The sequence below is a fragment of the Propithecus coquereli genome, unplaced genomic scaffold (genome assembly GCF_000956105.1).
Source record: "Propithecus coquereli isolate 6110/MARCELLA unplaced genomic scaffold, Pcoq_1.0 Scaffold456, whole genome shotgun sequence".
Classification (NCBI taxonomy): Eukaryota; Metazoa; Chordata; class Mammalia; order Primates; family Indriidae; genus Propithecus; species Propithecus coquereli.
In genome coordinates, this window is record NW_012150352.1 from 1,073,780 (window position 1) to 1,086,251 (window position 12,472).

At 50.4% G+C, this 12,472-nt stretch overlaps 1 protein-coding gene across 1 annotated transcript in view; it reads right to left on the reverse strand.

Annotated features, from left to right (window-relative positions):
• The window catches only part of DGCR8 (DGCR8 microprocessor complex subunit), a 28,289-nt gene that overhangs the window by 2,517 nt on the left and 13,300 nt on the right, over positions 1-12,472 (reverse strand). Inside the window, exons 9-12 of the mRNA XM_012654972.1 lie at positions 2,788-2,888; positions 2,376-2,482; positions 1,704-1,831; positions 286-399 (exon numbers count right to left, since the gene is read on the reverse strand). Coding sequence (XP_012510426.1) covers positions 286-399; positions 1,704-1,831; positions 2,376-2,482; positions 2,788-2,888 — 450 coding nt within the window. The remainder of the gene's footprint in view (positions 1-285; positions 400-1,703; positions 1,832-2,375; positions 2,483-2,787; positions 2,889-12,472) is intronic.

Here is a 12,472-nt window from a genome sequence, read left to right on the forward strand (position 1 = left end):
GTCCTACCAGGTGAACCTGTGAGTTCCCCAGGGTCCTGGCCAGCACACTGACCCTGACCTCAAATGCCAGCGCGGAATCAAGACGAGCATCAGCCCACAGAGGTCATGCCCACCACCGAACACCAGGCTGGCCTGCCAGCTCTCTACTATAACTAAAAGTAAAGTGATTTTATAAAATTTCACACATGCTGAAGCTTAAAGAAAGCCAGCCTCATCTGGAAGGAGGGTCTTGGCGCCCCTCATCTTGGGGGAGACGTGGGAGGGCAGATGCAGGACAGCACTCACCCTCTCCTCTGCCAGCCTCTTCATCTCCTCCTGCAGCTTGCTCAGGATGTGCAGGTTGGGCTTGTTCTTCTTGGCGTACTGCTGCAGCTCGATCACGCTCTTGTCCGAGGTCTCCTGGGGACACAGGGCCTCGCTCTCAGGACTGCCTGGCAGGCACACAGCAGCCAGGAGATGTGGCCACCCGCTACACACTGGCTGCCTATCCTTGCCGGTGCCTGGGCTGCTTTCTGGCCACACCACCCCGCTTCTGCCTCCTCCTGCCTGGCAGGACAGGGAGGCTGGGTGCTCACTGGAGCCCAAGAACCCATCAAGTAGAGAGATGAGCACATGGCCACAGCCAGCAGGGACAGCATGCTGGCCCCAGGCACTGAGCTCTCCGTGCATCCCACAGCTTACATGGCCAACAAGCTATCCTTGGCCCCTTCCTGTCTTCAGAGGCCATCCATGAGGGTGCCTGTTGTGACCTGGGATGCCAGAGCTGCCCTATGCTGGGCTGTGCCAGGCTGGGACTCCTCTCTTCCAGCTTAGAGCGGTTCCCCCCACAGGCCAAAGCAAGGCTTGCTCTCTCCCAGTCTGCGCCTAGGACTGTGCGCAGCAAAGGCAGAAGCAAGCTTTACCTACATTTTAACTCCTTGCCCAAAAGCGTCATCCTTCACACAGCTTGGTGGCCTATGTGGCCTCACCCTGCCTTGTCATGCCCATAGCAAGGGCCCCTTCACGGTCCCAGGGGACCTGAAGATGGTGCTGCGCTCTCCCGTGGCACAGTCCTCAGGTCACCCCACCTGTAGCACGCTCCCCTCATACCTACTGTCCCTCCACCAAGCGGGACGCAGATAACCCAGTTTCCGTAAACATAGGGAAAAATGAAGAACGTGAGCACTCACCTCCCAGTGCTTCCCTCTACCCCTTGGGTGCAGGCATCGGCTTACACATCCGAGATCAGGGCCACAACAACAGAAACAAGACAGATGGCGCACACGCTCTTCCAGTAAAGGCAGCCAACGGAGAGCTGCACTGATATGTTCAGTCTCCTTCAAGTCACTGGGCGTCAACTAAGCCCAAGGGTGTGCTGCCCAGGGAGGGCCGGGGGCCTGGCTCTTGAGCCTTCATGCCCCTCAGAGCCAGCGCACCACCAGAGTCTCCTGCCTGGCCCTGCCTTGCACTCCAGCCACCTTGTCACCAGCCACAGGGCTGGGCCCAGGCAGTGCCTGATCACTCACACTGCACTGACCACTCCCAGCAGGTTCAGACAACCCCACATCCCCTGCCCACAAATTCACGGACATGGCATAAGAGAGGCAGCCATGAGCTAGGGCAGAGCTGCCACACTCTGCCCCTCTGACAGCAGAGCCCAAGACACAAGCTTCAGGGTGGGAGGAGAAGCAGAGGCTGTCCTAGGACCCGAGGGGGCCACTTACCTGCTTGACCATCTTGCTGCTCTCGCGGCCATACATGCGCAGTAAAGACCCCCAGTTCTTGACATGTGGGTGCAGCAGCTGAAGGATTTTCTGAGAGGCTAACTGTTTTCCAACTCTCTTGTTTTTACCTACAAAGAGAAAGCAAACATGGAGAGAGTTGCCACGAGCATCCTGCGTTCACACAGCCACCTCGCCTCTACAGGAGCCCCTGCTGTTCCCAGCCTCACCAACCCAGCACCCTGAGGGCCAGCGGGGCACACTGTGCCACTGCTCTGGGCACCCGTGTCTCATGGCACCCAGCCGCCACCTTGCGATGGCCATCTGCGGCTCTAGGAAGTGAGGGCACGCACCCAAAGCCACGCAGCTAAGCAGCCTGCCTCTCTTCCCAGCCTTACACTCCAGACACAGAGAAGCAGCAATGTTCTGCTGGCTGTTCTGGGAGGAAGAACACTCCTCCTGCCATAGGGACAGGGCTGGACAGAGACTGAGGTGGCAGGAGGGTACAGGAAGAAGATAGGAGATACAGGCAGGATGGCCTCCAGCCCCGCCTTGGGCTGAATGTGTGGCAGCTAACACACAGCTGGGGCTTGAGAAGCACAAGGCCACACCAAGGGCCACTAGCCCAATGCCACCCGCCAGGGTCCTCGGGAAGCAGTGGAGAAGGGTCCTTACACCACCCGCGAACTGTGTGCTTGCCACACGCCATGACATATTCACTCTTCTGGTTTTTACCAGGAACCACTTCAAACTTGATGGATGTGTCACCCATTCCATGGTTTCTTTAACAGAAAACAAAGAGCAGGCAGTGTCAACTGAAGAGGAGTGGGGGCTGCTTTGGGAAAGCCCTTCAAGGCTCTCTGAAGAAAAGGCCAGGCCTCTCCCCACACTGCGTCTCGTCTCGGCTGGAGAGGAGGAATCCCTGACACTCCTGACCCAACCCCACGGGCTCTGACGGAGCGCCGGGGCTGAGGGGCTTCTGTGTACCCAGGGAAAACTGGCAATGCCTCCGCCCTGGGACAAACGGCCACCGAGGACATGGGATGCCAGACAGGGGCTCACCCAACCTGACCCCGCGGGCGCCTACCTTTTAAGGCACTCGTGGAGGATCTGATATGGAGACAACAGCCCGGCCTTGCTGGTCAGCTCATAAACTCGCGAGTCTTCAATACTAATGTGGTTAAAATACTACAACACAAAGCAGACGCCTGTGAGTCCCCACCAGGCCCACCAGCCTCTCGGAGCTGGCTTCCCCCAGACACTCAGTGCTGTTTCCTATGACATCCCCTAAGCATGACACCCCACCGCCCTGCAAGAGACCAACTGGGCACAGACAACGTTCTGTACCTCCCTGTCCACTGCATCACCCTGCTCCCCCGAGCACAGTGGGATGGAGTCTGGTGCCCATGGGGGCCCTGGGCCCACGGCTGGCTAGGGCCACCTCTTCTGAGTCTCACTCTGATCAACAAGGCACAATTCTTCAGAAATCTAAAGACAAACCACTCTCGGAGAGAACCTCTACAGTCATAATTACTATGAGAGAGACGATAAGCCAGACACAAAAGCTGGACTTTAAAAAGGCCCGGCAAGCTCCCCGAGGGCCAGAGCCCCACGCGGCCACACAGAGGCCCACCAGGCCGGGCTGGCAGGGCCTGGCACGGCTGTTTCCAATGGTGTCTTCACCCCGGCTCTGCGGCCAATCACTCTGACCAGAGAACAGAGGGGCAAGAAAGGGCGATACTGAAGCAAGTTAACCAAGTCACACGTGCGGAAGACAAAGGGGAAATTCTGCGCGGCAAGGCCAGGGGAAGCTGGACAGGAGCGAGGTGGCCAAGGGGTGCGTGAGGTGGAGCCATAGGGATGGGCCGCCCAAGCTCGCCTTCTCTGACAGTCTCTGGCCAAAGGCTGAAGCAGAGACCCCGCCTGGGTGAAAGGAAGATGCCATCCAGCCCACTCTGGAGAACAGACCACCTCCCTGGCAGGGCTGCCGTCAAGTCCCACAGACTGGCCTCTGAACAACAGAGGTTTGTTTTCTCAGTTGTGAAGGCCACAAGTCTGGAGTCAAGGTGTCGGCAAGGCTGTACTCCCTCAGAAACCTCTAGGGTGATAAAAGTAATTAGCAGGACATACATGCCCTGGAGTCCCAGCCACTTGGGGTGCCGAGGTGGGAGGATCACTTGAGGCCAGGAGTTCAAGACTAGCCTGGGCAACACAGCAAGACTCTGTCTCTAACAACAACAAAAAAATTAGAAGAAGCCTCTAGGGGAGGATCCTTCCTCACCTCTCCCATCTCCTGACGACACCAGTCAGCCCTGGCTTACGGCAGCAACCCTCTGCTCTCCACGTGGCCTGTTCCCCCGTCTCTTCCCTGCTGGGAGGTAGCTAAGCTCCCAGCAAAAAACCGGGTCCCTTTGGTAGAGTTGCAAGGGATAAGAAAATAATAGAAAAATGGAAAATAATTGGAAATAAAAGAATACACAGAGACAAAGGTATAGTTATATAAATTTATAAAGATTATAGGCAAAGTGGGATCTCAGGGGGCCTAGATTTCTCCATGAATCTCAAAAGCCACGAATGAAGTCTTACATGGTAACTTATAGGGAACAGTGATTAGTTGCCAGGGGTAACAGATTTACATAACAGCAGGTAGTTCCTCTTAGGTTAACAGATTTTCAAAAGGCTTCTACAGATCCCTTAACTAATTCTATCTACGTGAACAAATGGTTATAAAATCTTTCGAAGATTAACTTCTACATTCTAAGGTAAATTTATTACTTAACAGAGGGGTTAAACAGAAATATATTGGGTCCATATTTTCTTTATCAGGTTATTGTGAATGGAGACAGGTAGTCTGGAGTATTAAGCAGGAACTTCCCCTTGCTTTTAGCCAGGGTGGCTGTCTGTGGCTGTCTGTTGGGGGTGGGGGGGTCAGCCCTCATCCTGTAGTTTTTAACAGATTCGCTTTGCTTTACAAAGCAACCCAAACCTTTAGGTCTGAGAAACGCAGCGCCTTGTGGGATACAGCCGCTACTGTCTTTCAGAGAAGCCCTCCCCAGCGGAACAGCATTTGAAATGCAAACCAACACGTTTACATATTCCTTCAGGGCAAAGCTCTGCAAAACTGAGACAAATCCTGTCTGCAAACACATTTATATTAATTCATGGAGCAACACTCCCCCTCCTCTTAGAAAGACACCAAACTACCCCACTGCATATGACGTCACATTAATCTAGCTAACTACATCTACAGTGACTCTTTCCAAAGGTCACATTCTAAGGTACTGGAGATTACTGCTTCAACATATCCTTTCAGGGGACACAAAGCAGCCCAAAACAGGGTCTCCCTGAGATTCTGAGCAAGGTCTTCCCAGCTGACAAGCAAACCTTAATTAAGAGTTGGCACCACACATGAAATAGTGGGGCCCACCACCAGAGGGGTCCACACAGAGTCCACACCCCTCATGGACCTTCCCCCCAGCCCTATTCTGGGGAGCTCTGCAGAGACCTGGAGCCAAGGCCAAGAGACATGCTCCGGGCCTTATGTGTGGGCACGTAAGGAAGCTGGACTCAAGACGATTCAAACAGCTCGCTGCGCAGGCCCCCACAGGTGCGCCACCATCTCAGCAGTGGTGCTGGCTCTGCAGACGAGGAAGAAGGCAGCTCCTGGGCCCTCGCCCTGCTTGGACAAGGAGGCAGACTCACTGCCAATCATGTGGAAGGAGGAAGGCACTGTCCCTGAGGAGGACTGCCCAGGCCAGAGAGCAGGAACTCCTCCTGGCATGGTCTGGCTCTTATCTTCAAAGAGGTCCCCACAAGACACTTCTCTCCACACATGCCCGCATCAGTGTGGGCCTATTTCCAAGGAGAGTCCCTCACAAAGACATCAGGCCATGGAACTAACCTCAGGGAACCAACCAGACAGCTGACCAATTAGTGACCTCTGACCCTCTTGGCCTGTAAGGCCCGGCTCTCAAAGCAGTGGTCAGTCCCTGGGCGGTAGGCCTGGCATCGGGGCTGAGCAGACAGGAACAACGTGCACACTCCATAGCTCTAGGACCCACCCTGGCACACACCTCGCTGGAGAGCACAGCCCAGAAGCACAGACACCAGTCTCTGGCAAAGACCTGCGCCAGGACGACGCGCACCGAGCTGCCACAGGCCAGACGCACTACTGAGGGTTAACGCCAGGGGCAGGTGGAGGCTCTAGCTCTGCAGACAAATGGCAAAAGTGACCTGCAGACAAGTCACTGCTGCTTCTGACAAACAGCACAGAAGGAACCTGAGTGATCAGTGCCTGGTAGGTGTTCAAGGCCCATGAGGGAACACCAGACAACTTGACACCCATAAATTCAACAATCTGGATAAAATGGAACAAGCCCTAAAAAAAATACAAATTATCTAAATAGCCTGACTAGCTATTCAAGAAATTGACTCTGTACTTAAATACTTTCCCACTAGGAAAACTCCATGCCCAAATTTTAAGAAAGACATTACACCGATTCTATACAGACTCTTTCGAAAAGCTCGAGAAAGGACATTCTCCAACTCATTTTATGACACTAATAGTACCATGATATTAACACCAGGCAAAAACAGTACAAAAAACTACACACAAAACTACACCAAAAAATACAATGTCCCTCATGAATACACATGCAACACTGTATTAGCAAATTGAAACCATTAACACATAAATGAGGCAAACTTTCTCTACCTCATGAGGGGCATCTACGAAAAACCCACAGCCAACATCACACTCAGTGGTGCTTCCCCCAAGGTCCAGGACAGAGCTATCTGCTCTCACCACTTCCGGTCAACAGTGCACTGGAGGTCCTAGCCAGAGAAGTCAGGCAAGAACTAAAATAGAAAGCATCCAGATTGAAAAGAAAGAAATCAAACCATCTTTAATCAAATCATAGTTGACATGATCCTGTACACAGAAAATCCAAAGTCCACGGAAAAACAACTAGAACTTACATATGAGTTTAGCAAAGTGACAGGACACAAGGTCAATATATAAACAATAAATTGTATCTATGCTAGATGAACAACCAGAATTGAAACTAGAGTACTACTCAACAGTGCCAAACATATGAAATACCTAAGTATAAATCTAATAAAATACGTGCAGAATCTATGTGCTGAAACCTACCAACTTCTTTGATACAAGAGATATCAAAGAAGACCTGATAAATGGAGAAACAGTTTATGTTTATGATTTAGAAGACTCAGTATTGTTAAGATGTGAATTCTCCCCAAATTGATCCACTGATTAACACAATTCCAATTAAAATTCTATTTGAATTTTTTATAGAAATCAACATACTGTTTCTAAAGTCTACATGGAATGGCAAAGGAGCTAGAAAAGCCAAAAAAGGTTTTGAGAAAGAAAAACAAAGTCTGAGGATTCGCGCTATCTGACTTCAAGATTTCAAGTCATCAAGAAGGTGTGGCATCAATGAAAGGACAGACACACAGCTCAAGGGACAGAAGAGAGCCCAGAAACAGATGCACACCTCCAGGTCACCTGATTACTAAGAAAGGTGCAAGGGCAATTCAAGGTAAACGCCTGCCACAGGGCCCAGCAACCCCAGCCCATGTGCCTACATTCGATGGCCACACAGAGCTGGACGGCCTTACTGCCAATCACCAAAACCCAGAAAGGTGCCAGTGTCCCCAAGTGAGACCAGAGAGGCACCACACACACTGTGGCACAACCACACGGTGGGGGCTCCTCAGCGGTGGAAATGACCCTGACATGCACGTGATGGGGACGAATCACTCTGAGTCACAGAGGCCAGGTTCAAAGGCTACTTACTGTGTCTGGCTCCACTCACAGGACATTCTGGAACTGGGAAACAAAGGGGCACCCCAAGAGAACATGAGGCATAATGGAAATGTTCTCTGTATCTTTTTTTTTTTTTTTTTTTGAGACAGAGTCTCACTCTGTTGCCCAGAGTAGAGTGCCATGGTGTCAGCCTAGCTCACAGCAACCTCAAACTCCTGGACTCGAGCAATCCTACTGCCTCAGCCTCCCGAGTAGCTGGGACTACAGACATGCGCCACCGTGCCCGGCTAATTTTTTCTATTATAGATTTTTAGTTGTCCAAATAATTTCTTTCTTTTCTTAGGAGAGACGGGGGTCTCGCTCTTGCTCAGGCTGGTCTCGAACTCCCGACCTTGAGCAATCCACCCGCCTCGGCCTCCCAGAGTGCTAGGATTACAGGCGTGAGCCACCGCGCCCAGCCTTGTTCTCTGTATCTTGACTGCTGCGTTGGTTACATGACTCTATACATTTGTCGAAACTCATAGAACTGCACCAAAAAGTGAATTTAACTCTATGTAAACTAAAAAATCAATTGAAAAAACTGGAAAACACCTGGTCACTAATCTCTAAATTCGCAAATAGCCACGAACCAACCAACAGCTAGCTAAAAGACAACAAAATACCAAGAACAGATCACCACAAGTGTTGTGAAAAGGAAATGCCGGTTCTGTTTATTTTTTTTCCCCTTTTTAATCAACCAACACACATGCTTCTCGGTGAGCCTCTCCTTCCCAGCAGTGGCATAGGCACTTCTGAGGCAGGGACTGGGAAGCCACCGCACCTCACAGGAGTCAGCCTGCAGAGAGCTCCCAAAGCCCCAGGGCCTCCCCAGCCTGCTCTGACATCTCAACCTCAGAGTCCAAGCTGGGACGTCCCAGGGGAGACAGCCCCAGACCAGTGTGTTGGCACCTCTGCAAGAAAAGGCCAGCCCCCAAGACACTTCCCAGGAGCTAGAGATGACTGCCCTGTCTAAATGGTCCCTCCACCCCACCTGAAGGAAAAGCTACTTTCTTCTGTGACAGATTTTAAAACGGGAAAATCACAGATACATATGTATACAATTAAATCAGGTCAAAAAGCTTCTCAAGAGGGGCGTACATAAAAGGTACCCTAACCAAGGTGTAACATAATAAAAATATATCTGGTCTTTGTCTCCAATTCCCAGCACAGGGCTCCTAAAACCCTGAGGATTTCCTGAGTGTCTGCGTTATTCAAAAGGACCCTTAGGCCAGGCCCCAAATCCCAGCACTTTAGAAGGCCAAAGCGGGAAGATCATTTGAGGCCAGGAGTTTAAGACCAACCTGGGCAACTTGAAGACACACCCCCCCAGCCTGTCTCTACAAACAACTTTTAAAATTACCCAGGCGTGATGGTCCACACCTGTAGTCCCAGCTACTACAGAGGCTGAGGTGGGAGGATCACTTGAGCCCAGGAGTTCAAGGCTGCAGTGAGCCTTAATTGTGCCACTGCACTCCAGCCTGGGTGACAGAGCAAGCCTCTATCTCCTTTAAAAAAAAAAAAAAAAAAGACCCCACACCTGAGTTTGTGGGAATGAGATGGCTCAGGGTGGGGTCTCCAGAAAGATCAAATGCATGACTTAAAGGTGGGAACTTTCAGGTTGTCCCCTACCTCCGGGAGTGAAGGTGGGGCTGGAGATTGGGTTATAGAATCTCTTGAAGGAGACGTGGAGAGCTTCCTGGTCGTGAAGGTATCCATGTGCTGGGGCAGTGGAGCACCCAACTCCAGGGCACAGAGATTCCTGCCCTCGGGATCCTTCTAGACCTCGCCCTGTGTATCTCTTTAGTTGGCTGTTCACTTCTTTCCTTTATCATAAGCATCGTAAGTAAAACACTCTCTTGAGTTCCATGAATCCTCTAGCAAATTAACCAGCCTGAAGACTACAAATCTGTAGTTGGCCAGGCAGAAGTGGGGTGGGTAGCCAGGGTCCCCATTTGCAGCTGGCATCTGAAGTAGGGGCAGTTTCGTGGGATCAAATACTTTATCTTGTGAGAGCTGACACCACTCCAGGTAACAGCGTCACAACTGACCTGCTGGACACCCGAGTGGTGGCAGAGGATTGGAGGAGTGGTGTGGAAACCCCCCCACAAGGGCAATCTTCTAGTTGGGATTTCTGAGCCCAGCTGAAGCTGTTAAGTGGAACCCTCCTCACACACACATGCCCTTCTCCACCTGGGAAACCTCTTCTTTCTCAGGCTACATTCCAATGTAGTTTCTGGAAAGCCTCTTCACTTCCCAGAAGAAAAGCAGGGCCACGACTCAGGAAGGATGGTGGCATGAGACCTGCACAGCCCAGTCCCGTCGTGTGTGACAGTCCCTCTGAGAGTCTCGATGGGCTGTGGGTGTGAGGCTGGGCAGGCAGTTCTTTCCCATCTTTCCCTCAGAAATAAAGATGCAATGTGGCTTTTCCTGCAAAAACTAGCACTTTGAGACTATCCAAGTCCAAGTCCCTGATCCGAGGGGGGGTCTGTGATCTATCTGTGGCCTATTTATGACAAAATAAGTTACATAAGGGGCTGGGTGCGGTGGCTCACGCCTGTAATCCCAGCACTCTGGGAGGCCGAGGCAGGAGGATTGCTTGAGCTCAAGAGTTCAAGACCAGCCTGAGCAAAAGCGAGACCCCGTCTCTACTAAAAATAGAAAAATTAGCCGGGCATCATGGCACATGCCTGTAGTCCCAGCTGCTCAGGAGGCTGGGGCAGGAGGATCGCTTGAGCCCAGGAGTTTGAGGTTGCAGTGAGCTACGATGGTGCCTCTGCCCTCTACCCGGGCAACAGAGGGAAACTCTGTCTCAAAAAAAAAAAGAAAGAAAGAAAGCATAGAAAACATCCAGAAACTTGAGAGCAACAATTTAATACTATGGATAGTTTATTATATTTTATGACAGTAATAGCCTACAAAGATAGAAGACTTAAAAATCCATTCTGAAGTACTTTTGGAATGGCAGAATGAGGACCTCCAAAATCTCCTCCATAAAAGCAATAAGAACACTAATAAAAATGGTCAATATCAACTTTCTCAAAACTCTGGAAATTAAAGAAAGCCTTTAAACCATCTGAGGAGTGTTTATTCTAGAAAAACAGCTGAATCTTGGTAAGAACAAGGAGTTTTGTGGCATTTTAACTTACCCTATTCCCATTCTCCCTGGCTCTGTGGTGGCCACTAAAAAGGCAGAACAGGTCCCCAAGACCCCAGCCACAGAGAACTGTCACTCTGAGACCTCTCTGGCTGCCCTCTGGAAGTGCCTCACGGAAGGACTTGTCTTTATCTGACCTGACTCAGAGTTCACTCCGTGAAAACAGCCCAGTCCCTAGGGCACGTCTCAAAAGGAATCAGTGGCAAATGGTTCACACTGCAGTGGCCTGAGGCTGTGACACCAGCTGGGCAAACAAGAGGACAGCCAAATACCTTTACAGAGAAAGCTGAACAATGAGATGTCCGTGGAGGACTCTCCGCTGTACATGTGGGGATCTAGGGATCCACGTGGCCCTGGGCCTGCCCGGCACAGACCTCAGAAGGCCCTTAACTTCCCGTCTGGTTGCCCAGGAAGCTCCGTGCAGGGGGAGGCAAGGCCAAGGCAGAGAGGTCAGCCGCTGGAGCACCGCAGGTGAGCGCCAGCGAGCCGACACGCACCGCGGCAAAGACCAGGAGACTTAGTGGTTTCGGGGATTTAAGGAAATCTGTCCAATAATCAGGTGACCACTTAGCTAACAGAAACTGTGACTTCAGTGGCCACTTATGACAAGATTTCACAAAATTAGTCTAGGAAAGTCACTATTATAAGCTGAACCGTGTCACCCAGAATTCATATGTTGAAGTCCTAAACCCCAGGACCTCAGAATGTGACTGTATTCGTACAGGGTCTTTACAGAGGTAACCAAGTTAAAAATGAGGTCATTCAGGGGGCCCTTACCCAGAATGACTGGCGTCCTTATGAAAAGGGGAAATTTGGAAACAAACATGTAGTGGGAGGAAGGCACGAACATGGAGACCGCCAGCATCAAACCCAGGGGCGAGGCATTCCCGCACAGCCCTCACAAGGATCCAACCCTCCTGACATCTTGACTTTACATTTCTAGCCCTCAAAACCAAGAGACAATATATTTCTGTTATTTAAGTCAGTATGTGATACTTTGTTACAGCAGCCCTTGAGCAACAACCACCAACAGCAAAAACAATCAACTCTGGGGGAGGTAAGGTCATCTGATTTCCAGAGCTGCCACATACTATTTTAAATTTCCCATTCTCAACCAAAAAAACTACAAGACATGCAAAGAAATAGCAAAGTACAGATAGCCCACACATGGCAGGAAAAAGCAGTTAATATGATACACACTATCTCTGAGGAGACTGGACTTGCCAAACAAAGACTTTAAATCACCTACAATAAACATGTTCAAAGAACTAAAAAAAAAGTCTAAAAAATGAAAGAATAATGTCTTACCACATAGAAAATATCAAAGAAGAAATAGAAATTATGAAATGTTCACTAGAGGGGTTCACCAGATTTGAGCAGGTAGAAGAAAGATCAGCAAATTTGAAGATAGAACAATTGAGATTATCCATTCTGAGGAACAGAAAGAAAAAGAATGAAGAAAACAGAGCCTCAGAGACCTGTGGGATATCACTAAGTTTAACAATTGACATTATGGGAGTCCCAGAAAGAGGAGTGAAATATTAAATAAAAGAGCAAAGAGAATATTTGAGGAAATCATAGCTGAAACTTCCCAAATTTGATGGAAAACATTAATCTATACATCTGAGAAGCTCAACAAACTCCCACTAGAATAAACTTAAAGATATCTGCACCTAGGGCCGGGAGCGGTGGCTCGCGCCTGTAATCCTAGCACTCTGGGAGGCCGAGGTGGGCGGATTGTTTGAGCTCAGGAGTTCGAGACCAGCCTGAGCAAGAGCGACACCCCGTCTC